Below are 26,768 nucleotides of genomic sequence, written 5' to 3' on the forward strand. Positions count from 1 at the left end.
CTCAGAACACAATATTGTCTTTCCATCCATGTGTATTTATTAAGTTCATAATTAATGTAAACTGGCAAAAACAGGAAATAATTTTTTTTCTTCCTGCCCCAAAAGATAGGAAAGGGTGGTATTTACTTTTACAGTTGGAGGGGGATCATAACCCCACTCATAGTCAGGTTGCTGAAGGTCAGATCCTGTGAATGCCTCTTACCATCTGTGTGACTTTACATGAGCTACCCAGAAAACACCTCGGTTATAAAATATGAATAATCATGGTATCTGTTTCATAAAGTAGTTGTGAAGAGTAAGTGAAATAGTAGATAAAAGTTCTTAGAAAGTTCCAGTGTATAATAAATGCTCAGTAAATATTAACTGTTATTACTAATAGTATTGGAATTTTCTTTTCTTTTTTTAATTTGATGAGCATGAAACTAACCTTGGAAATGATACTTTTATCAGCAAGGAAATCTAGAGAAAAAGTGATTTTATATAAGTTCACAAAGAAGTTACAGTAGAGCCAAGACCCAAAACCCAATATTTTAAACTTATAGTTAAAATTTTCTCATATTTTTTTTTTTACCTAAGTTGATCTTTTCCCCCAAGGTAATATTTTTCTAAAAATCACTTTAATATTTTACTTTGCTTTAAAATAAGCTCAGATCTATTCTTAAATATTTTTCATTGAGCATACAATTACTGTACTATCTCCTTCCATCAACTACCAAACTTCTTAAAAGAGCAACCTATAACCACTGTTTCCATTTCTTTACTCACTTAACCCTCAACCCTTTACAAGTAGAATTCTGCCTTCACGCTCCATTAGAAGAATTAGGTTATCATTTGCCTTCTAAAGATCAAACCAACCCTTCCCTCGCTTTCTCTCACTCTTCTTTCTCAGCCTTCCTTCAGCACTTGATGCTGCCCACCCTTTCTTTCCTGAAACCTCTCTCATGGCTTTTCTTGCTATTGGATACTCCTGATTCTTCCCTTATCTTGTTGGTCTCTCTTTTTCTTTATGTTAGTTTCCACCTTTCACCCTTTAGGGTTTTTTACCTGTTTTGATGCTCTCCTAAGAATCTTATCTACTGTAATGCTTGTCTCCTTTCCCTTATCTCTAGCCAGTCTTTAGTTTTGGCTTTATTAAAGGTGGCCATAAAATCCAGAAACATAAACATGAATGGTTTATTGCTATTATATTATAATACACGACACGTTCAATGTGTTGTCCTTCATCAGCAATGCATAGTATAATGTGCTGTTTAAAACGGCAGTGAATGTAGCACAGACATTTCCACCAATGCCTGCATGTTTCTGAGATGCGTTGCTTGGAAGTATTTGTATTCCACTTTCCCTGAATAAAGCTGTCTTTACATTTCTTTGGAAAAGTAATCAAGAAGGTTCAATCTAATTTTTTAAAAATTTATCTTTATTTTTGACAGTATTACAGATGTCCACTTTTTTCTCCCCATTGACCCCCAAGGAGGTTCAATCTATTTAAGATACATTTCTAGACTTTATAGACACCCTAAATTTCTCTTATTTGTGCCATTTTTCTAGACATCTAGGTTAAAAAAATTTTAGGGTCCTTGAATCTAGTCTTTGGCAAGTCTTTAAAAATATTTCTTGCATACTTTTTTTCTTTTCATTCTACTGCATTTTCCTACCTAATTCAAGTTCTCAGGACACCTCTCCTGAATTATTTCAATAGCCTTCTAACCAGTTTCTTTTTTCTTTTTCTTTTTTTTCTTTTTCTTTTTTAAGAATAGTTTATTGATTTTTAGAGAGAGGAAGGGAGAAGAGAGAAACATTGATGTGAGAGTGTAACATCGATCGGCTGCCTCCTGCACAACCACCACCCACTCACTGGGGATTGAGCCCACAACCCAGGCATGTACCCTGACTGGGAATTGAACCAGCAACCTCTCAGTGCATGGGACAGTGCCCAACCAGTTGAGGCAAACCTGCCAGGGCCTAACCTGTTTCTTACCTCCACTTTCTTCTGTTCCATTTTGTCTTAGAGTGCAGTTCTGAATGTATCATTTCTTGAGAAGCCTTCAGCGGTTCACCATTGCCCATAGGATAAGGCTTATATTCTATCCTGATTTTATTTTTTATAGCCCTTTGAATATCATTCTTTTTACTGGATTATAAGGAGCTTGGAGACTTGAGTATACCTATTTATCATTGTATCTCCTAGGTGTCCTCTCTCTAGTTCAATACCGTATGTGCAGAAGAGGTTAAATTGATATTAGTATGTTAACTAAGAAAGGTCACTCTAATAAATAGATTGGAAATATTGTTTGATATAAATGGAAAAGGAAAAAAAAATTTTAGCTCTGATACTTTTCTGGGAATATTCTGTATGTAATCAAGGACAGAGAATAGTCAGCACTTCCCAGAAAGATAGAACATTTGGAAGTACAATTGGCATTCTTTTTCTCTCACTTACTAGTGAAGGACTAGCTGCATTTTATGTAATACTTATTTCCCCAGGCCAAGGCAAAACTTAATCGAAATCCTTCAGAAAATACAGCAGGTAAAAAGCAAGAAGATACTTCTCCAATGAAGTCTGACAACCAACAAATCCTCGTTTTCTCAAGCTCTCATCTTCCCCAAACCAACAAGCATCAAGAAATCTGGTCTGTCTTAGAGAGTGTTTGGATTACAATATATGAGAACAGGTATTAAATGTTTAAGAATCTTTGAATTTTAGGGTTTTCCATCATTACTCTTTTTCATTGAACAGTTAGTGTTTGGATTGTGAGTTTAATGTACTAGATTATCTTATTGAGGGTCTTTTGTCAAATTGATACCTTAGAAACAGTGATGCCTAAATAGGAGTGTACATCAGAATTCCTTGAAGAGTTCTGGGAAATTTCTGGATAATAGACTTTACATTGTAGTATTTCAGTAAGTGAAAAGTGCTTATTCTACTTTATTAGTGTAAAGTTATTAAAGTCTATTTCAGTGTTTCTCATGCCTGATTGTGTACCTGAGTCACTGTAGAACTTTTCAACATATTTATGCTTGGCCCTTTCATGTAGATATGTTCATTTGAAGTTCTGGTAGGCCTCATGCACAATTACTCACCTGAAACTACTAGAGCGCTTAACACACACAGTAAATGCCATCTCCTTGTACTGTGTTCTTGTAATTCAGTTATCGGTTGTGAACTTACAGCACACCAGCTCAGGTTTTTGTCTTTTCTGTTTATGAGGAATTTGGGTAAGTGTTAGATACTATTAATGATTAATGCTTCATGGATTTAATAATGCTTATCTCTAGTTGGTGGACTATGGGCACTACACATTTCCTTCTTTCTGCATTCCTGAATTTTTCATGTTTTCTATGACGACTGGCTCTAAATGTATAAAAAGTTGAAAAGAAATAGTTTTAAATAAAATAAGTTTATGGTTTTTATTTTTAAAATAATAAATGCACAGAACGAGTTGTCTTTCTATACACTAGCAATGAGCAATCCAAAAAGGAAATAAAACAACTCTACTTACATTATCATCAAAAAGAATAAAATACTTAGGAATAAATTTAACCAAGAAGATGCAAGATTTTTACACTGAAAAACTACAAAACATTTTTGAAAGAAATTAAAGAAGATCTATATAAATGGAAAAATACAGTGTTCATGGATTGGAAGATTTACAAAGCTACAGTGTTCAAAACTGTGCTACTGGAATAAATAGACACATAAGTCAGTGGAATGGAATTGAAAGTACAGAAATAAATGCATACATCTATGGTCAGTTGATTTCAACAAAGATGCCAAGGCCATTCAATAGGGAAAGAATGGTATCTTTAACAAATAATGCTGGGACAACTCAATAGCTACATGCAAAAGAACGAAGTTGTACCCTGATCTTATACTACATACAGAAATTAACTCAAAATGGATAGATGGCCTAAATGTAAGAGCTAGAACTCTAAACTCTTAGGAGAAAACAATTTAAATAGATTAGTATTATGAGAGATCAGCTATAAATATTTTATACACTAGAAATTGAAATACTTGAATTACAGTAAATATGCGTGTGTACCTATGAGTATCTTTGCCTTTTCTCTATTTCAGCACAGATGTGTTTCAGAGATTGGGTTCAAATTCAGCTCTGACTTCCTCAAAAATACCATCGTTTGAAGAAGCGTTTATATATCTTCAAAAGTTGATGGCAGCTGTGAAGAATATTCTTGAAGGAATTCAGAGGTAAATATGAATTAATTTTAAAGTTTTATTATTACTTTTTCTTCTAGGCTTATCAGCTTCTTGTAAGTTGCTGGGAGTCTTCCAGCAAGTTTTATAAACTAATACAGTATATATACATATACTGTTTTGACACTACCTGCTTGACACTACCTTTTCTACGGATAGGGATATCAGTATGTATTGAGTTTCTCAACAGCTTATTGAGCACCAGCTATGCTAGGCATACTAAATGCAACCTCTGACTCCAATGAGCTTGTAGAAATAGTACAAACAGCCATGTTAAGGCAGATAATTGCAATAGAGAGTTATTAATATTTTAATAGGGACATATGTAGTGGAGGGAGGAAGGGTTTGGCAAAAGAGGCTGGATCAAGGTTGGAGGTGACTCAAAGTAGTTTCCACTCTATCCTATAGGCTGGTATTTCTCACATTTATGACCATTAATTATGTACCTTGACAGACTTGTTTCTGGTTCAGATAGCTTTGGAAATATTTCATACTATACTACCTTCTTGGAAAATCACTAGATATTTGTTAACATATTAATGGATTTTATTAACTTTTGCTGTACAAACCTTTTTAATTTTAGGAGCTTTAAACATATTGATGCCTGGGTCCCCTACCCCAGAGATTCTGACGTAATTGGCCTATCAGAATTTTAAAAATTTCTCCTGGCAATTCTAATGTGTAGGCAAGGTTGAGAACCACTAACGATATGCTTAACCAGTGGTTCTCAAAGTGTGGTCACGGAACCAGCATCATCGTCACCACCTGGAACTTGTTAAAAATATAATTCTCAAACCCTACCAGACCTACTGAGTCAGAAACCCGAGGCTGGGGCTCAGCAGTCTGTGTCCTCCAGGTAGCTCTGTACACTCAGAGACCTAGTGCCACTGGCCTAAGTGGTGGTACTCATGCTGGTGGCTGATTATAATAATCAGGGAGCTTTGAAAAACAGAAGAATGTCCAGGCCCTACACTAAGCCTGTAAAACCTGACTCTCTGGGAGTGAGGCCTGAGCATAAGCCTTTTTACAAACTCGCCAGGTGATTTTCCTGTGGAACCAGGGTTGAAAAGGTATAGCATGTACTGCCTATGTAGCTGTATATAAAGAAATTAATATTTGGATTTTAAGGCTGATACATTTTCTTACTCTTTCCTTTAAGGTCACATACCACCAAGAATAAGAAAATATTAGTGGCTCTGCTACTTTTTATCATGTATGGCCTGGGGTAAATTGTCTTAAGCCTCAGTCTTTATCTATAAAAGGTATAGTGATGCCTTTACAGAGCTTTGCAGAAAGTTATTGTCCTTTGAAAGTCAGGTGTTGGTGTAACTAACCAAACCAGTGATTCTTCATTTATTTGCTGGGGAACTTGTTAAAAATGCGGAGTTCTAGATCTTACCACAGAATTATTGAAATCACAATATCTGTAGATATTTTGTGAAGGAGGGAAGTTGTATTTTTATCAAAGTTTCCGGGGGATTTGAGTGCAGGTGGTGGGGTACCACACTTAAAGAAACGAATCCAATTTCCTAGAGTAAGTATATTATCACCTCTTGAACTACCAGTAGAGGGCATTGTTAATAAAAAGTTTGCTCATTTCAGTGTTCACTAGTCAACAGGAGACTACTAAAACCTTTTAGACAATAGGCATTTAAGTAAAAATTAATAGAAGTTAATAATTATTTTGTTAAGTGTATATGAGGTCTTAAATTTTTTTTTAATATACATCTTTATTGATTTCAGAAAGAGGAAGGGAGAGGGAGAGAGAGAGATAGAAACATCAATGATGAGAGAGTTATCGGCTGCTCCTGTAAGCCCCCAGCTGGGGATGGATCCCACAACCCAGGCATGTGCCCTGACCTGGAATCGAAACACAATCTCCTGCATCACAGGGTGATGCTCAACTGCTGAGCCACACCTGGCCAGGCTTAAATTTTTTTAAAGAAAGAGTCATGTTAAATCAAAATGAGTTCTGTTAAAACTTATTTTTGGCTGACTATGGGTGGATTTATCAGTAATACAACTTAAATTCATCATCAGCAAAATCCAATTTGCTGGTATTATCCAGGCATGTCACTGTATTAAATAAAATGAGAACAGCCAGAGCTGTGAGGATGAGAATGATCTGAAGTTGAATCCCAGCTCCATCCAGTTATTAGCTCTGTCACCTAAATAGGTTAATTAACCTTTTTGTATTTGTTTCCTAATCTATAATTTATAATAGTTACAGATATTAAAGGAGATAGCATTTGTTCAGTTCCTGGCACTGAGAAGATGCTGAATAAATGATACTATCCTCAGTAATGATGTTATAGTGATTCATAATAATATTTAAGTCTTGAATCAGTTCTTAGCTTTAGAATATATAAAATAAGTTTTAAAAATAATACTATAAACATTTTCATTTCATGTAATTTTTTCCAATTTTTTATTATGATAAAATACACATACATAAAATTTATCATCTTTACCATTTTTAAGTGTACTTAAAAATGTATTAATGCGGTATTAAATACATTCATAATGTTGTGCAACCATTACTACCAGACATCTCCTTAACCCTTTTCATTTTGCATAACTGAAACTCTATTTTCCTTAAATAGTAACTCCTCATTTCCCCCTCTCCCCAGCCCCTGGCAGCCACTATTCTATTGTCTCATGATTTTGACTACTCTAGGTATATACATAAAAGAATTGAAAACAGTGTCTGAAAGATATTTGCATATTCATGTTCATAGCAGCAGTATTCACAATAGGTAAGCTGTGGGCACTACCCAAGTGTGCATCCACTGATAGGTAAGCAAAATTGGTACATACATACAATGGAATAGTATTCAGCCTTAAAAAAGCAGGAAATTCTGGTACATGCTACATCATGGATGAATCCTGAGGACATTATTATGCTAAATGAAATAAGCCATGTAATTACTTTTTAAACTTACCTTTAATTTTTTTCACACTCAAGAAACTTTTAGATATTATATTAATGTAAAACTTTGTCTTGCCAGCAGGGAACATAATTTACTCAGTTCTGTGGCATGTAAATTATGATTTATAAATATCCAAAAACATACTCTCTTTCCTTTGACCTTCTGGAATTAGATATTAAACTTGAATATTCTAGACTTGACTATTCCTGAGTCTGTGGCTTTATTTTTCCTTAATAGGAAAATAGTTTTATTTGAATTTTTGAAATCCTACTTAGAAGTTAGTTCATTTTAATGCATTATTTGCTTTTTAATTTTAGTCAGATTATTCTATTAACTTTTGTCTCTTTTTTAAAGATTGAGTGGCATAGTCTTTTTTTTCCTTAGAGATACGTTGATGTTTATCTAGTATTAGATGAGATGGAAATGAAACTTGTTTAATTTAGATGAGCATGCTGCTTACTTAGTGTTAATTGTTCATATATAAATAGAGAACTCAAAGTGCTTATGCGGTTAAGAGTCAGGACTTACAATGAGTGTCAGTTGTGCTAACCTCTGTGGCTTTGAGAAAGATGAAACAACTACAGAGATTTAGTGTTCAAACATGCACAAAATAGTTTGCCAGAGCATTTGATAAAAAGGGAAATTAAAGAGTTTTTACATATAAATTTTCTTATTTTAAAAGAACTTTATTTCATTTGGTTTCATAAAATCATTTAAAAGCAAGAAGATGGGGCCCGGCCGGGCGTGGCTCAGCAGTTGAGTGTCGACCTAGGATCCAGGCCATCGGGGTTTGATTCCCGGTCAGGGCACATGCCCGGGTTGTGGGCTCGATCGGTGACTCTCTCATCATTGATGTTTCTATATCTCTCCATCTCCTTTCCTCTCTCTGAAATCAATAAAGATATATTTTTAAAAAATAATAATAAAATAAAAGCAAGAAGATGGTGGTGATTATTCTTTTTATCACTGAGAAAGCATGAGCTCCAGAGCAAACCCAAGAGAGGTTTGGACACCTACCACCTCTCAGTGTGATCTTGGCAAGGGCTTAACAACTCCGACCCTCGGTTTCTACACCCGAAAACTGCTTCTCAAAGCAGCCAGTATTTATTGACATATGCTAGGCATTATGCTAAACACTTTAGGTACATTACTGTACTTAGTTCATATGGCAATATTGCTTTCTCCTCATTTCACACATGAGGAGCTGAGGTGCAGAAAAGTAGGTGACTTGGTCAAGGTCACATAACTAAATTCAGGGTGTTAAAAGGAGTGTCAGACTTTGAGTAAGTGTTCAGTAAGATATGTATTATTGTTGATGTTAAAGTACATTCAGATCAGACTTGGTTTGTAAATAGTCTATGAGCTTCAGATTAAAGCCTACTTGAGATATCTGTTCCCCGATTCTAATTCCAAAATTGTAAAGTGAAATTTCAAAGATATTAACTTGAAGATACGCAACTATGTCTCTTAATTTTCTTTTTTATTCTGTAGCTCTTAGAATAATATACATTTGAAAAAACAGTATGCATTTGATAAATACTTATTGATGGTTATGAATTTTACTTGAAAGGACAGATGTAGATATATAAATAAAAATAGCCATTTTCTGAAAAGTATTTCCTCTAAGGGCTAATTCTTTCATTCTGTTATTTTTTTTAAAAGTTGCCATCGAAGGCAATTTTAGGGCTTTCATTCAAAGAGTCTTTTGTCTTTATTCTGGTATAAGAAAAAAACAATGAGAGAGCTGTAGAGAAGGCTGACCTCTCAAGAATTTTTGTGTGGGGAATTACTAAGGCATGAAAGTCCATAAACCGTTTCTCTCCATTTTATTTTCTGTGTATTTCCAACAAGCTGTACTTCTGGTTAGTAAAAGTTGGCAACTTTTTTTATACCAGGCCAAATTCCATCCTCATAAACTCAGCGTTCTTAGGACATAATGAAGTCTAAATTCAACTCTAAAGTGACTGTATTTTAATAGAGGTTGTTTAGTCTGTTTGTGGCTAAGTTTACCTCAAAACATTCTTTGAGGATAACAAGTTTTGTAACCAATCCCATAATGTATAGTTTAGTTCTAAGAAATAACATGGATAGATTTATTCTGATTATAACTAATATATCTGAATAATGTTGACATGCCAATAAACCTTTCTTCATTAGAATATAATTCTATGCTATTTTATCAAGTAATCAAGTGTTTACATTTGGAGAAAATAACTTCTTTCTTAGAAACTTAAAATTCTGGGGTTTTGTCATAGAAATAACTTGTACACTAGTTTGTTAAAAGTAGCAATTAAAAAGTGGAAAGAAGAGTCTCAAATGGACAAGAATGTGCTATTTTTCTTCTTTCATTATCTTCCTGTGCCGGGTCAGGATTTTTTTCTTTCCTAGGCTTTTTAGAACTATGTTGCTTTGGTCTACTCTGAATCTTTATCTTTTTGTTCACTGTTGTTTCCAAGGGCCTAGAATAGTTCTTGACTCATAGTAGGTCTCGATTATTTGTTGAATGAAAGAATACAGGGGGTCTTGTTCTGGCTGGGCACTTCTAGTGTGCGTCTTGCTTACCACATACGTTGTGAGGGTTAGCCTTTATCCACTAGAGGTTGCCTCACCTACTAGACTGTGTCATAGAGTGCTATTTTTTATAGTTACAACTGTGCTTTTGTGGTGGTGAGAAGGAAAGCCCTTACAGACTGAGAAAACAGTGTAGTCCAGAAAGAGACAGAAAGTAGATTACTGGTTGCCTGGAGCTGGGGTTGGACAGGTGAGAACAGAGAATGACTGCAAACCGGCAAGAGGGACCTTTTGTGGGTGAAGGAAGTGTTCTAAAATTGGGTTGTGGTGATTGCTGTACAGCTTGGTAACTTTATTAAATTAGTGAATTTTATGGTATGTAAGCTATACCTCAGTTAAACTGTTTCGAATAAAGCCAGGTTGGGAGTTTAAAATTTTTCCAATTATTTGCTAATTGGAAAACTAGGATGATGTAATTTTTTGGTTTCTTACTTTGGATATGACTTGTTGCTATAGATAAATAGCTGATTTTCCCAAAACCGGTTTTTCTGTAAAGCATTTCAGGACAGAGAAATGTTAATTTTATTTGCTAGTACTTTCTTTTGTGCTAATCAGCTTGGAATTTATAAGGCTCTTAATATAAAACGTCTTGTTTCATCTCATTCTCTTACCCTCTTTTTGGATATTTCCAAAGCTATAATAATGAATAGGTGTAAATTATTCTACTTTGCTGATAGTTTGTTTACACTAAGTCACAGGGTTAGATAGAACAAGCTGTAATTAGGAAATTATTTGTATTTTAAAATTACTTGTTGGCAAAAAACCTTTTTCCATGAAATGATATTCTTATTTTGATTTTTGTATATTCTTAAAGATATTCTGTATGTGTCTCCTCCAAGGGAGTATAGCCCCTTTAAAAATTCAACTATATCTTGAAAAATTATTTATGAAAGCTCTCCCACAGTCTAATAAAGGCCAACTAGATTAAAGATATAATAAGGTTATTGAGGCCAGTTAACTCTAACAGTATCAACAATAACTCTGACAATATCAAGCATTGGCAAGGATAAGAGGACCTACAGACATTACTTTTTGGTTTTTGGGTTTTTTCCTTTTTGAATTTTTATAAGATTTTATTCAAGCCAAACTGACCACATATGCTGGGATCCAGATCTCAAATGCTCCTAGAGATATTGTTGTAATTCAAGCACTCAGAATTTAAGAATCAGTTGAGGTGGCTTGATTTCTCATTAGTTAGATCTTTGTGCACTTACTCTGTGGCTTGAAACTATTAGATGATAATAGTTGTTGTTACTGTTATAATTAATATATAGTGCTTGCTGAATACCAGACACTGTCATAAAGGCTTTCTGTATAGTAGCTCATTTAATTCTCACAATAACCCTATGAAGTATGGACTATTACTTACATCCTCATTTAACAGATAAGGAAAATTACACAAAACTCACCCAAGGTCACACAGCTCAATAAACCCAGACAGGCATGCTAATAACCACTATACCATAATGAAAGACTGCTTTCCTTTTTTCCCCCCAAAAGAAAATAATTCTTCATCATGAAAGAATTAAAAAATACTTAATATAAGAAAATGAAAATTAATACTTTACTGCTAGAAGGAGAAAAAGTTCTTCCATCTTCTTTATTTTTATTTTTTACTTTTTCCTTGTTTTCATTTGTTATTTTGTGTTTTTGTGTTATATACTGTATGTGTCTGACAGCTTAATCAGTTGTCAGTTGGATTGGTTGAACATTTCTGTGGGAGATAACTTTAAGTTTTACCTGCAGCCTAAATGATACGGAATATAAATGCATGCACATTTCTATGTCTCTTTTGAGAAATCTGTACCATGTGAACTATAATTTCACAGAATGCTTATGGTTATTGATTAATTGATGTATCAGTGTAAATGAAAATATTTTAATAAGTTGATCTCTATTAAATTAAGTTCATGGTTTTAAAATTTTTAATTGATAAAAACTAAAAAAGGTTGTAAACATTCTAGTAAGATTATTATACAAGTTATCTCTCACAGTATGGATATGTTTTGAAGAAAATTTCAGGTACTATTTTTTTCATTAATTCATTCCTCTTCCTTTGTTTTTATTATATTTTATTTTTTTAGGATTTTGGCCCCCAATAGTAATTATCAAGATGTTGAGACTCTCTATAACTTCCTAATCAAACATGAGGTATGAACAATATTTTTAAATGTTTATATTTCCACCATAAGCAAATTTTAATATAAATTAACATAGTAGAGTTCTAAAACATAATGGAATGCTATTTAATTGATGTTTATTTTAAATTCTTGAGTGCCACAGAAGTTTACCAGTGACATAATCAGTTTTTTTTGTTCTCTAAGTAAAAACATACAGTAGAATCCTATAATATGACACTTTCTACAACTCAGAATTGTATGTCATCAGGGATGCTGTTGGCATTTTTGACAGGTTATTATGTCATTTTGTGGAACTTTGCATGTTGTTTAACATTCCTGCTCCTCAGATACTATGTGTCAGTAGTTTCCCCAATGGTTGTGACAACCAAAGATATCCCAGCACCCCACCCAGCTCACCTCCATAGATGGCCTCTGGGAAGGAAGAACCACCTCTGGTTGAGAACCACTGATACTGAAAAGTAAAGCTCAGATTTAATTTCCTTTATAGCAGCAGCACAGGCCCTGGAGTTAGGGCTGTGGTGAGGCTCCAGCGTATTTTATAAGTTAACCTACATGCTTTCCTCTTCCTTGCTGATCCAAGGAAAGTATTCTGTTGATCTTTAGTTTCTGTTTGCCTAAAGCTCTTTGCACATGCTCCCATTCTTGCTTTTTAAGTGTGTGTGTTTGTTTAATTTTTAAAATGCGCTACTCGAAGGAATATGATGAATTTCTAGATTTTTCCCTACACATAAGTAAAATACAACTTACATCAGTAGTAAAGCCTTGAGACACAGAATTGCTTCAACATGTGCACTACATGTGTGCCGCCACTGGCTGTTGTATGATAAAGGACTTTTAGTATTATATATTGCGTCTGGATTATAATACATATTTATGAACTTAAACATGCTAGTTTAAATATTTAGACCTCAATAGTCTGAAAAATACTTTTCTTTAGAAAATGCCTATAAATCAAACTTTTTATAAACAGACGTTTCCACATAGTTTATAATTTTTGTATTTAAATGAAAGTGAAGGTTATTCAGTAATAACTTTTGGAAGGGTCAGCATAGTATTCAAGTGCTGTTAGAGTCGAATACTTGACTTTTTCTTCAGTGTGAATTATTTCTGATGTTCAGATATAAACAAGATGCGGCTGTTTCTGCTTATACTAGTCTACCTATGTGACCCCAAATCCACTTCAGCCCTTTAAGTTTTTAGTATTTAAAGTGTTTTTAATACAATTTACTTACTTTTCCTAGAAAATAAATATTGAAAATCAGAAACATTTCAAGAGGCTAGGCTAACTGCAGCATGACTGTTTCATGAAGTACATTTTTTTGTCCATTTGATATACAGAGCAGTTGTTTGTTGAGATTTTCACTAACCCCAGGCCCATCTTACTCCTGGTTCTAGGAACAGATTAGGTTGAAACAACAGGACTGATATTTTTATGCATAGTTCAGTGTTAGCATTATGGTCACTGAACTTCTGATTCTTACTATTCTGTTCTCTTTGCAAAAACTAGAAACTTGACATTCTACTTCCTCAGAATATGGGCCACTCTAATGGTGCTCTTACTACTCATTTGATTTAATATGCATTTTTAATAACTACATCTTCATTCATTTCAGGTAAATAAAAGCGTCAAATTTACTGCCCAGGAACTTTATGATTGCGTTTCACAGACTGAGTATCGGTAAGTCATATCTATATATAGATATACTGGTGGTGAAGGGTTGTTTTTTTTATTACTTTGTTTTATGTCTTTACTACACTATGATTTTTTCCTTTATCAGTATAAAATATTTCATACATACAAAAGGGCTGTGTGTGAGAGTGTGTGTGTGTGTGTGTGTGTGTATTACAGGTATGAGGTTTAAAGTGGTTCTCAAAATTTTTTGCCTCAGGACTCCTTTATATTTTAAAAAGTTATTGAAGTCCTGGCCAGGTAGCTCAGTTGATTAGAGCATTGTCCTGATGTACACCAAGGTTGTGGGTTCAATCCTGGGTCAGGGCACATACAAGTTATCAACCAATGAATGCATAAATAAGTGGAAACAAATTAATGTCTCCTCTCTCTCTCCTCCTCCCTCCCTTTTTCCTCCCTCTCGCTCTAAAATCAATAAATAAAAATTTTAAAAAAAGTTATAGACCCCCAAAGAGCTTTCATTTATGTGGGTCATATCTATCTGTATTTACTCTGAGATTGGAATTGATAAATTTAAAATATTTATTTTAAAATAATAGTAGCTAATTAATTACATGTTAAGATAAGTAGCATAGAATTATGAAAAGCATTTTTCCCAAACAAAAAATATTACTGACGAGAGTAGCATTGTACACATTTTTGCAAACCTCTTCATGCCTGACTTAATAGAATAAAGCTGGGTTCTCAAAGCTGTTGCATTTATTCTGTTTCCATAATCACATCATGTATCACTGGAGAACTGTGTATTCTTGCAAGAGTGAGAATGCAAAAGGCAAATCATGTCTCAGTCTTGTTAAGAAAATACCTTTGACCTCTTTGACCTCTCAGACCTTTTGAAAGAGGCTTACATTCCCCAGACCATGCAGGATCAGTGACTAAGTTAACTATCAAGGTACTTCCGTTAAAACTTTTAATTGATAAATTTATTTGATGATCAAGACACTGGGATTGATATTAAGCAACACAGCTATGTATAAATATATAAAGTTCACTATATATATTTATATATATAAAGTTCACTATATATATATATATATATATATATATATATATAAAGTCCACTCATTAGATTCAAATAAATTTTCCAAGAAAACCTGAAGCCAGTAGACATGCATAATGTAGCTGGGAGAGAGAATGGTTTTTACTGTAATCTTCAGACTATGAATTAATCAATTATACACTTTTTAAAAATATGTTTTTATTGATTTCAGAGAGAGGAAGGGAGAGAGAGAGAGAGAGAAACATAAATGATGAGAGAGAGTCATTGATCAGCTGCCTCCTGCATGTCCCCTACTGGGGATTGAGCCCACAACCTGGGCATGTGCCCTGACCAGGAATCAAACCGTGACCTCCTGGTTCATAGGTCGATGCTCAACCACTGAGCCATGCCAGCTGGGCAATTAGTTATACTCTTATTTATAGATCTTTACAGCCAATTTACATGTAAAGGTTGTGTGTACATGAGATTTGTGTCAGAATATAATGTCTATCACAGTATGGATGGACCTGGAAAATATTATGCGAAGTGAAATAAGCCAGGCAGCGAAAGACAAATACCACATGACCTCGCTTATACATGGAATCTAAAGAACTTAATAAACTGATGAACAGAATAGATTCAGTGACATGGGAGCATAGATGTGACTGACGAATGTCAGAGGGATGGAGGAGGGTGGGTGGGTGGAGGGGGAGAGAGTAACCAAAGAATTTATATGCATATATGCACAGCCCAAGGACACGGACAATGATGGGGAGAGGGACTGGGGAGGGGGAAGGGACGGGGTGGAACGGGTCATTGGGAAGAAAAAGGGACATCTGTAATATTTTAAACAAAACAAAAAACAAACAAACAAAGAATATAATGTCTATCAACCTTAGCCATACTTTTAAAGGTGTAGAAAGCCTACTGTAGATAACTTGGAGGCCGGAGTCCCTTGCAGGATGGTTCCATCAGATGTCTAAAATTATTTTAACTTCACCTCACTGTTGGAATGGTTGGAAGGGTTTTTTTTTGGAGGGTGTGGTGAGAGGTAGGGAGGGTATAGGGATCAAAGTTGAATGTTCAAAGTTAAAGTACTTGTACCTGTTTTTCTCTAATTTGTCGTCTTTCCACTTACAATACCAGGGATTTGAACTATGATATTAATAAGCTTCCTCTTATACCCAAAAGGATGATTTTGAAATCACATATATTAATATCTTGAATGCATTGAAAAATGGCAATTGCTCTTCAGCAGGCTTTTGATTAATAGCTTTTAAGATTTGTTACTCTTCTGTTTGTTTTGAAATTATTTGCCCTATTTATCTCCCATATTAGCCTCTGGTATAGTCCACAGCTCAGTTTTCAAATAAGCTGCCAAGAGACATTCTTGTGGTGTCAGTGGTTCATATTAGACATGAGGCTAAGTGCAACGGGTGGAAGGGGCCAAGTTTTCCTGTGGCTCAGAGATGAAACAGAAGAGGGGTTTCACTTACAGATGTAGTTGGCCACCTTTAGGAATGCTAAGAAAAGCAATTACTTAAAATGTCTGGATTTCCTGTTCTTTGTTTTTTAATACGAACTGCTAGTTGTGAGGAAAGAGACTGTTGATATGCCCAGCATCATATTTATTGCAATAGGGATGTAATTAAGTAGCTGAAGAACATAAAACTATTTTATAGATTCTGATAAAGCAAAGAATTGAGGTTTCAGAATGAAAGTAGCTATGATCCCAAATTGAATTCCATGACACTGGAGGACCTCTGTGTTCACTATCTATAAACCAGTTAGTGTTTCCATCTTCTCTAGTTTGTAGACTCTTTGATGTTGCTTTTGCTCTTGCCAGTATGGTCTGTCTGTGCACTGTTTACCCTGAGCAAATGAGGAGTTTGCTCAGAAAATCCAGGATGGTAAATTAATGAGATTATCAAATAGATTATGAAATATATATCTTGTGTGGTGTCTTTTGTGTGCATGAGAAATAAGTTGGGAGTATTTAATTCACTTTGTCTGCCGTGTAAATTCTTGACAGACTGTTCTGGAATGTTTGCAAGGCAAATCCCTAAAGTCAGTCTTTCTAAATGAAATGCTAACTAGTTTGTGGCATCAGACTCCTAAAGCACTGGTATATCCAAACAATATACTGTGTAAGATGGCTTATGTATTAGAAGCTTTCTTTTGCTGTGCTAGTGCTTTCAGGAATGACTGCTTTCCAGCTCCAGGAATCAGCTCCCTGATAGTGTTTTCAGTATTACCTTAGAGCTGTGGTTCTCTTAACTGTGGGTCCAGGACCTGAGTGTCAGCATCACCTGGGAACTTGCAAGACTTTCAAACTCTGAGGCTCTACTCCAGACCTCCTGAATCAGAAACTCTGGGGATGGAGCCCAGCCATCTGTGTGACAGTCCCTCCAGGGCACGCTCAAGTTTGAGAACCCCTGTGTTAAATTATTGACCTGGTCTGTCCAAGAAGCCTTAGACAGAAAAGGCCTTAGAAAATAATTTAGAAATCAAATTTAGACCTTTGATGTTTTTGTCTTAATTAGAAAAGAATTACATTATTTTTGTGTCTATAGATGCAATAATACTTTGCAGTAAGTTTGACCTTATTATTTGTGATAGAAGATAATACAAAAGAATATACTTTTTTCTTTTTTTGAGGTAAAATTCACATAACAAAATTAACAATAACCATTTTAAAGTGTACAGTTCAGTGGCATTGAGAGCATTCATTCAGTTGTGCAACCATCACCTCTCTCCAGTTCCAAGACATTTCCATCACCCCAGTAGGAAATTCCATACCCATTAAGTAGTCATTCTCTGTTCTCCCCTCCTGGCCCCAGTCCCTAGCAACCACTAATCTGCTTTCTGTCTCTATGGATTTATTCATTCTGGGTGTTTCTTGTAAGTTGAATCAAACAACTTATGACCTTTTATATCTGGTTTTATTCACTTAGCATGATGTTCTTAAGATGCATCTCATTGTAGCATATCAGCACTTCATTCCTTTTAAAGGCCGAATAGTATTCCATTGTATGTATGTACCACAGCTTGTTTATCCATTCATCCGTTGTTGGACATTTGGATTGTTTCCACTTTGGGGCTAGTGTGAATAGTGTTGCCTTTGGTTTACAAGTATTTATTTGAATTCTTTCAATTCTTTACAATTTTGGGGAGGGGACGTGTATACCTGAGAGAGAGGTCCTGGGTCAGATGGTAATCCTGTGTTTAACTTTTGAGGAATTGCCTGTTTTCCACAGCAGCTGCACTATTTCACCTTCCCACCAGCAATATACAAGGGTTCTAATTTCTCTACTCCTTCATTAAAATTTTCAGTTTTTTATTATTGCTATTTTAATGAATGTGGAGCTTTATCTCATTGTGATTTTGTATTTCCTTAATTACCAGTGACGTTGAGCATCTTTTCATGTGCTTGTTGGCCATTTCTGTCTTCTTTGGAGAAATATCTATTCAAGCCCTTTGCCCATTGTTAATTGGGTTATTTTTCTTTCTGTTGTTGAATTATAAGAATTCTTTATGAGAAATCTGGCTCCAGGCCAAAATCTTATGTGTGATCTTTCAGGCCTGACCATTGGCTTTATCTGGCAGGCTCCATTGGAGAAAGCTGCCTTCCCCATACCAGGCTCAGTACACAGCTAATGAATCGTAGCCTTCTGGAGGCTGTGCTCAGGCCCCCTGCCCCTGGGCAGCCATGCTCACATTCATCCTTGCGTTACAAGTCCAGGCAACTTCATTTGGAGGCCTCCTTTTGGGGGCTTTGGCTGAGGCACCTCTGCTGAGACCTTTCTGGAGGCCTTGGCTAAAGTATTTTTCTCCACTCTGACTCAGTGCTTTTCTGCACTTGGCTCTTCTTTGCTGTGGTCTGAATGTTTATGTCCCCCCCCCCCAAATTTATATGTTAAAATCCTATTGCCCAAGGTGATGATCTCAGAAGGTGGAGTCTTTGGGAGGCGATTAGGCCCTGATGGTGGAACCCTCATAAATGGGATTAGCACTCTTATAAAAGAGGGTTCTCACCAGAATGTAGCTATGATGGTACCTTGATCTTGGACTTCCCAGCCTCCAGAACTGTGAAAAGTAAATTTGTTGTTTATTGCCTACCCAATCTATGATATTTTGCTATGGCAGGCTGAATGGACTAAGACACCCTCAGCCATTCGGGTCCATGAAGAGGCAGGAGCCTTAATTTGGGGCTCCTCATTAGTGAGATGATGCCCTCTCTTTGCACTGCACATTGTCTGACCCTTGCCTGGCATCATTCTGTGGGGAAAATGGAGCATTAGGGAGCTGGCACCTTTCATTTGGCCTCTTGCTTGCAGCCTCGCAGTAAATGAATCCAGTCTTGACTGTTAACTTTCAGTTTGGCTTGTTGACTGTCAACCACCTTGGCACCTGACAGCTTGACATATATGTTCTGGATATTAGACCCTTATCAGATATATTAATTTGCAGGTATTTTCTCCCATTGTGTAAGTTGTCTTTTCACTTTGTCGATAGTATTCTTGATACACAAAAAGTTTCAAATTTTTTTTGAGAGATTTATTTTTAATACTATTTCATGTTATGCTTTACCCCAAAATAACATTTCCAGATAAGAATCCAGACAAAATATCAGACACACAAAAGAGAACAAGAATCTTTGAACTAAACCATTCAAAGTTGTGTAAATGTCAACCTGAACAGGTGCTCGGGGCAGAGCACCGGGGTGGTAGAAAGGAAATATCCTACACTCACCTCATCAGAATTGAATTATATCAAAAGTGTTCCTGGGTTATTTGCATTTTTGCCTTAAAATGTGAATTTTCTACTGTCCCAAAAGGACAAAACATAATTTTTTTCCAAACAATATTCAAGTTTATTAAACAAATTTTAAAAGTATTATAAAATGTTTAGCTTTCATGAGCTTCAGGGTTTATGTTGCTTTGCATTGAGCTGAACTTTCAATTCTGCTAACACCTGCTGAATGGATACCACTCTGGATTCTAAGACGTCAATTTCTTCTTGCAAATTTTTCTTTGCTTCTTCTAACATTTCTTGTGTTTCTTCTTGAGAATGGCTAATGAAAACATTGCTGATTTGATAAGGTATCATTAAGCAGTCTTCATCTGCGAGTATGATGTCCTCGCAAGCATCTTCTAAGTTTTGGAGTTTTCTTTTTTACGTCTATTTTTTCCTTCAGCTCTGTGATCGTACGTGTATTCCATGCAAATTTGTTAATCTCTGTTGGTCTTCAAAAGTAACACTGACATCTTCTGCAGCCTCCATTGAGATACTTCCTCTGACTTGGCTCCCTAGCCACTTGGGATAGACTCGTGGGAGGTGAAATCAGTGCTGTCCAAAACAGAATTTTTGCTGGGCAATTTACATACATAATTCTTGCATTTTTATTGTTTACTTAAAAATTTTTACTTTTCAATTTCAGTTGAAAAAGTTTTAATTTTGATAACATCTAATTTGTTTTTTCTTTCATTGCTTGGGCTTTGGATGTCATATCTAAGAATCCATTGCCAAAGCTAAAGTCATGAATATTTACTCCAAATATTTTTCTAATTATTTTATAGTTTTAGCTTTAACAGGTCATTAATCCATTTTGAGTTCATTTTTGTATATGTTCTGAGGTACAGGTCCAACAGGTCCAACTTCATTAATTTGCCATGTGGATATCAAATTGTCCTAGCACCGTTTATTGAAGAAACTACTCTTTTCCCATTGAGTGGTCTTGGTACCCTTGTCGAAAATCAATTGATCATGTATGTGAGGGTTTATTTCTGGACTTTCAGTTTCATTGGTCTGTATGTCTATCTTTATGCCAATTCCACACTGTTTTGATTAAAGTTGCTTTGGGGTAGTTTTCAAAATTGGGAAGTGTGTTCTCTAACATTATTTTTCTTTTTCAAGATTTGACTATTTGTGGCCCTTTAAATTCTATGTGAATTTCGGGATCAGTTTTTCCATTCCTGCAAAAAAATTTGTTAGGATTTTGATAGAGATTGTGTTAAAGTATGTAGATTGCTTTGGGGAATATTATCATTGTATTAAGTTTTCCAATCTATGAACATGAGATGCCACTAATTTGGGTCTTAATTTCTTTTGGCAGTGTTTTATAGTTTTTAGTGTACAAGTCTGTGCTTCTTTGCTTAAGTTTATTCCTAAGTTGTTTAATTTTTTTCATGTTATTGTAAATGGAATGTTTCATGCTATTATTTCCTTTTCAAATTGTGTATTGTTAATGTATAGAAATGCAACTGATTTATGTGTTGATTTTTTATCTTGCAGTGTTGCTGAAATGGTTTATTAACTCTAACAGTTCTTTTGTAGATTTTTTAGGATCTTTAGAGACCATTTTACTCCTTTATTTATAATTTGTATGCCTCTTGTGTGTGTGTGTGTGTGTGTGTGTGTAATTATTCTGTATAGAGCTTCCCTAGTATAGTATCGAATAGAAGAGGTAAACTTGGGCATCCTTGTCTTGATCCTGATCTTAGGGGGAAAGCTTTTAGTCTTTTACCACTGAGTATGAAGTTAACTATTATATACTGTTTTTATATTATGATTACATTGTATTCAATTTTTCTTTCATTTGATATACATATTTCAAATGTATACAGATGTTCAGGGAATTATAAAACAAATATCCATTGGAGACTTTCTTCTTTGTACCTAGAAAGAACTTTGGAAAAACTGCATCAAAAATTGAAATTAGGTCACTTAAATTCACTACCATCATTCTGTTTGGACAAAATTAGCCAGAGTAAATCAAATACTTGATGGAAGATTTTTTTTTATTGATTTGATAAAATTTCCGGTTATTTTGACCTATCTGAGATTTGGTCAAGCAAGTTTGATACCCATAATAGGACAATTTAGAGAAACAGTGGCAGTTTTATAGAAATCTCATGAGCAACATAGAATTACAGAACTAGAAGCAACCTCCAGGTTTGACCTCTGTTCCAGAAAGGATTAGGAGTTGGGATTGTTGAGTTTAAAAACAGAAATAGGATCACTATACGAGACCAAGTATTTTATACTATTGAAAAAAGGGATCACAACTTTCTGTTTCGTTTTAACTTAGGAAGACTTGGGTCAGACAGATGGTTTTTTTAGGCCCAATGTAAAGGAATAACTTTTGAGCAATTAAGAGATATCAAAATATGTAATGGGCTGCCTCTCACAGATGCGTCTGGTGATATGACTCACTGCAGAATGGCAGGCACCGGTGTTTAGGTAACCCCACATTTAATATTCTGCCATCCTACATCTGAGCCATAGGCAAAAGAAACTTGAGAATTCCTATCATCATAATCTAGTATAGACCAAATATATAAGATGAAAAACACGTGATACTTTCTTCAATCAGCAATGACAACTTGCTGCAGGAAACAGAACCTGTAGGTAATCTGTTGCCAGAACAGACTCACACAAATAAACCAGATGCCACTAGGCTGAAAAGAGGAGAGAGAGTTCACCTCTTAACTGTGGGGAGGAAAAAGAAGAAAAGACAAGACAGAAATAGGTCAAAGTCTGGTTACTAAAGGACATTTTTCATAGGTGGCATAAATAACCAGGAACAGGAATAGGGACCCGATTCATTTTTAAATTAGAATAAAACGTCTCTCTCATTTTAGACCTCTTAGGGTCTTCCGAAAATCATTTCCTGAGTAGTTGTGCAAAATTGGCAGCAACGTAACACTCATTCTAAGTGATCTAAATGCAGAAAGTAGGACTAAAGGAGCACAAAGCCAAAGTCAGGTTTTGGTCTGCTTCACAGAAACCACACATCCAGGAATTGAGGCCAAAGTATCGTGTGTTTCCTTGGCTGTCATCTCTCCCCTCATCCTATTCCGAGTTCTCAATGACTTCATTTTCCTTTATGCCCTACATCAAGGTGTCCATGGGGAAGTGGTGCAGCGCGGAGAGGTAGCTAGTGATCTTAATGCCAAGGACGTAGTAACTGTCACTTCTTGAACACCTAATGTGTCACACGCTGTACTAGAAGCTGTATGTTCTTTATGAACTTATATAGACAATCTTCCAGTAGATTTAAATAGGTCTCAATGGGATCTGGACTCTAGATACTTGAGAGTCCAGGTAGGCTTCATGTTAGGTGAAATTGTCCATAGGCATGGCATATATTAGACATTACTCCCTGCTTCCACCTCTGGTTTAGAGTAATTAATATCTGTTTGCTAACTGCTAGATAACCTACTTCAGCAGTTTTAAGAGCTGAAGCTCTGTCAGCTTCCTGTCCCCTCTCTAGTGTCTGTTCCTAGCAGGAGGCTCATTCTATTAGTATCCTCCAGTCTACCTGTTCTTTAACTCCCAAGCCAAACAACACAAAAATATGTGATCTACGCCCCCCCCATCCCGCCTTGCTCACCCCTCAGATTGGAACATGTTAACATCAGCCAGCTCCTGGGAGAGGTCCTTCAGAAACCGTAGAGGACTGTTTTTAAGCATTCAACTTTGATTGTGGCCAGCAGGTCTGCAGTGAGAACCCTTGTTCCTGAATTCTAGGAATTGCGTCAAGATCACGTCGATTGAGACCTGCTCTACTAAGTGCTTATCCTCCCACGTTTTGTCTGTGCTAAGAAACTAACTCTTGGTATTTCTCTCTCTCAAATATCAAAGAATATTATTTCAGATCTGTGGTATCCTGTTGTATGAAGTTTTTTCATTTATCTGACCAGCTCTTGCCATGGTTTAACATTTCTTTATCCCCCAGGGAAAAGTTAACCATCGGCTGCCGCCAGCTGGTTGAGATGGAGTTTGCCATGCAGCAGTGCAACGCATCTGTGTATATGGAGGCCAAGAACAGGGGGTGGAGTGAAGACATGCTCAACGATACGACCTAAGTCTGATTGGTAACCTGAAAGGATTGCATTTGTTCTCAAGAACAGCAGAGAAGCTTTCAACCTTTGAGCCAAACCCAAGAGACTTGTAGGAATTGTCTCATTTGTATAAAAGGTGATTGCTTATTACTGACAGTCTCATTGAGGTTCTCTAAAAAGCCTAATGCATCCGTTGTGGAATAAACTGTGAACTCAACTCTCCTGAAGTTGACAATACCTTCCTACCTCTACTGCTGATACTGAGACAGAATGTTTAAGGAAAGGAGAGCCGCTTTTTTAGTCACCTTAGGGCAAGGAGCCACTGTGGCCCCTGAGGAAGGCACAGCATTAGCGTCTCTCTCAACTCTGAACATGGTTACGTGATCAGCGACACTTCCAGACTCCAAGAAATAATTAGGACATGATCACATTCCACAAATGAAATTTTACCCTGGGCTGTTTTATGATCAGTGTCTTCCATGTAGACCTGGTGAATGTAATGCACATCTCTTCCACTTTCCCATGGTATTAAAAATGAATTTTTACTTCTCCAACTTGCAATAGCAGCCTTTCTTCTGCCTGAGGCTTGTCACCTTCCAGTGTATGTCTAGTGGGAAGAGCAGGGAGACCCCCCATGCTGTTTCCCCTCACATGGGAAGCAGCGTGAATGTATGGGACTGGGTGGCAGTAACCGCCGCTTGCCTCTAGCTAAACCAAGTGTTTGACTTCTTTAGTTATACAGCGAGTTGGAAGTCCTTGTTTACTAGAATATACTGTGCTTTTGTTAATACATTAGATTAAATCTAATTTGGTATTATGTTAGTTTATTTTTTTAAAGGGCAATAAATTATTTTTAGTAAGATTTAACTTTTCATTTTACTCTCAAATTGTATTTCTGAACTGTGTATATGGTATGATTATAAAAGAGAACCTACTCAGGATGTTCACTAGCAGTCTGCAAGACCCACTGAGCTTTATGTTTGCACACAAAGCCACACCTCCACCTGGGGCTCCAAGTGCTGTCTGCTTTGAATCAGGGGGAAGCAGCAGCTCTGCTCTCGCCTCTTTCCTTTTCCTCCCTGAGGAGCCAGAACATCCCTCTGTGGACCCGAGTTTTCTTCAGGTCCTTATCCCTCAGCTGCTTCTGGTTATTACTATTGGGTTTCAACTCTGCTTTGTTAGTTCCCTCTTTCTGTCCTTTCTTTTTAATATATGTGTGCATTTCCAAACATTCTTCACTCCTGTTACCTACTTGCTTCCTATTTCACCCTTAGTTATGTGCATTTTAATTTGTCTATATGTCTATTTTTGCATTAGTCAATTATTTCAACATTTGTTAAATTTTATTGATACGTGAAAGTGTTTTCTTCTGATGTCTTTTTGTTTCAGAAATACTCTTTTAAACTTTTTAAGTTTTTGTTTCTTTGAAATGTCAGGGTTTTTTCTCTCTCCCTTCCTTGTTGATGTCTTTTCTAATCTTTAATTTTTATTATACTAAGTCTAATAATCATCTGTCACTGTGCACTTATCACAATATTATTGACTGTGTTCCCCTTCACCTTTCAGTCATCCCCCACTCCCCTCCACCTGGCAACCATCGGTATTATCTGTTTCTATGAGTCTGTTTTTGTTTTGTTTTTTTAGATTCCACATACAAGTGAAACCTTATAGTATTTTCTTTCTCTGACTTATTTTACTTGGCATAATACCCTCTAGGTCCATCCATGTTGTCACAAATGACAAGATTTCATTCTTTTTTATTTCTGAGTAATATTCCATTTATTTTTACTTTGGTTTCCCTTGCTTGAGGGGACATATCCATAAAGATATAACTGAGGCTGATGTCACATATTTACTGTGTTGTCTTCTAGGAGCTTTATGGTTTCAGGTCTTACGGTTTTAGGTCTTATGGTTTTAGTCTTTAATCCACTTTTATTTTTGTATATGGCATAAGAAAGTGGTCCAGTTTCATATTTTTTTGTATCTATCCGGTTTCCTCAGCACCACTTTTTGAAGAGGCTGTTTCCTCATTGTATATTCTTTCCTCCTTTGTCATAGATTAGTAAGGGTTTATTTCGGGCTGTTCTGTTCTACTGACTAGGTGTCTATACTGTAGCTTTGTAGTAGTCTGAGATCAGGGAGTGTGGTACAACTTTTTCTTGCTCAAGGTTATTTTGGCTATTCGAGGTCTTTTGTGAGTCTGTAGAAATTTTAGGATTATTTGTAGTAGTTCTGAGAATGCCATTGGTTTTGATAGGGATTGCATTGACTGCAGATTGCTTTTGTGCATTTGTTTTGATGGAAGAATTATCAGATCCTTGGAAAGCAATTTCAGATTTTAAAATCCCTATTCTTTGATATGTATGGCTGATATATTTTGAGCACAAGCCATCATAAGTATGCCATGAACCAGAGTGGACTGATGGGGAAAGTCACACCAGGGCAAGGGCTGTCTACATTGTGCCCTTGACTTTGCCTTAGTGAGGAGCTGGTGGTAACTTCATGAGGCTTCCTTGAAGATTATTGCATCCGAGTTCCTGGCACCATTTTACTGGCCTTTTCCAACTGCCTTTTCCAGAATGCTATAAATGGAGCTGTTCGAGGCGGGCTTTCCAGTCAGCATGCTTCTGCAGTCTGTCCGTGTGTTACCAGTACTCCAGTCAGTTCCTATACCTGAGTAGTAGTCTAGTGTATGGGTGGAATCGATTCCTTCGCCAGTTGGATGTTTCAGATGTTGGCAAGCTGCTATGTTCACACACAGGTTTCTGTGCAAATGTGTTTTCTTTGCACTTGGATAAACAGCTAGGAATGGGATTACTGTGTCATAGGGTATTTTTCTAAGAAACAGCCAAACTTTTCCAAAGTGTCCTTACAGTTTTCTGATTCCTCCAGGAATTTGAGAGTTCTAGTTACTCTGCACCCTAACCAGAATTTGGTGTTATTCAGTTTGAATAGATGTGTCACGTTTTTGCTTTTTCCTTTTTCCTAATGATTTGTGCATTTTTTCATGTTTATTGGAACCTATTTATCTTCTTTGAAGTGTCAATTCAAATCTTTTGCCCATTTTAAAATTGTTTTAAGTTCTGGATTCAAATCCTTTATCAGATGGTTTTTTCCAAGCCTCTACCTTCAAAGACTTGGTACTACTTTTGGTTTCGACAACACTAGCTTAATGTAGAGGGTGGACCTTTTCATGACTTGCAAAGTAGCCTTTGGTAGATGCCTTCCAGTTATTGACATAGCAACCCTATTCTTAAATTGCTGGATATTTCACTTTATCTCATTTCATTCAAGTTTGGTATCCTGTTTTTTTCCGGGCTGAAATTATATTACTCCCCTTGCCACCTATTCAAACATATGCCCTTTTTAGATTCTATTTCCACAAGACGTCAACCCTG

The 26,768-nt window shown here is 36.0% G+C and overlaps 1 protein-coding gene across 4 annotated transcripts in view; it reads left to right on the forward strand.

Moving 5' to 3' along the window:
• The window catches only part of SWT1 (SWT1 RNA endoribonuclease homolog), a 63,662-nt gene extending 37,279 nt beyond the window's left edge, over window positions 1-26,383 (forward strand). For all 4 annotated transcript variants that reach the window (XM_081121752.1, XM_081121749.1, XM_081121750.1 and 1 more), the window contains exons 15-19: window positions 2,485-2,672; window positions 4,076-4,207; window positions 11,799-11,865; window positions 13,469-13,533; window positions 23,265-26,383. In XM_081121752.1, coding sequence (XP_080977878.1) covers window positions 2,485-2,672; window positions 4,076-4,207; window positions 11,799-11,865; window positions 13,469-13,533; window positions 23,265-23,394 — 582 coding nt within the window. In that variant the 3' untranslated portion in view covers window positions 23,395-26,383. The remainder of the gene's footprint in view (window positions 1-2,484; window positions 2,673-4,075; window positions 4,208-11,798; window positions 11,866-13,468; window positions 13,534-23,264) is intronic.
• Window positions 26,384-26,768: the final 385 nt, after the last annotated feature.

Source organism: Miniopterus schreibersii, assembly GCF_964146895.1.
Source record: "Miniopterus schreibersii genome assembly, chromosome: 19".
Classification (NCBI taxonomy): Eukaryota; Metazoa; Chordata; class Mammalia; order Chiroptera; family Miniopteridae; genus Miniopterus; species Miniopterus schreibersii.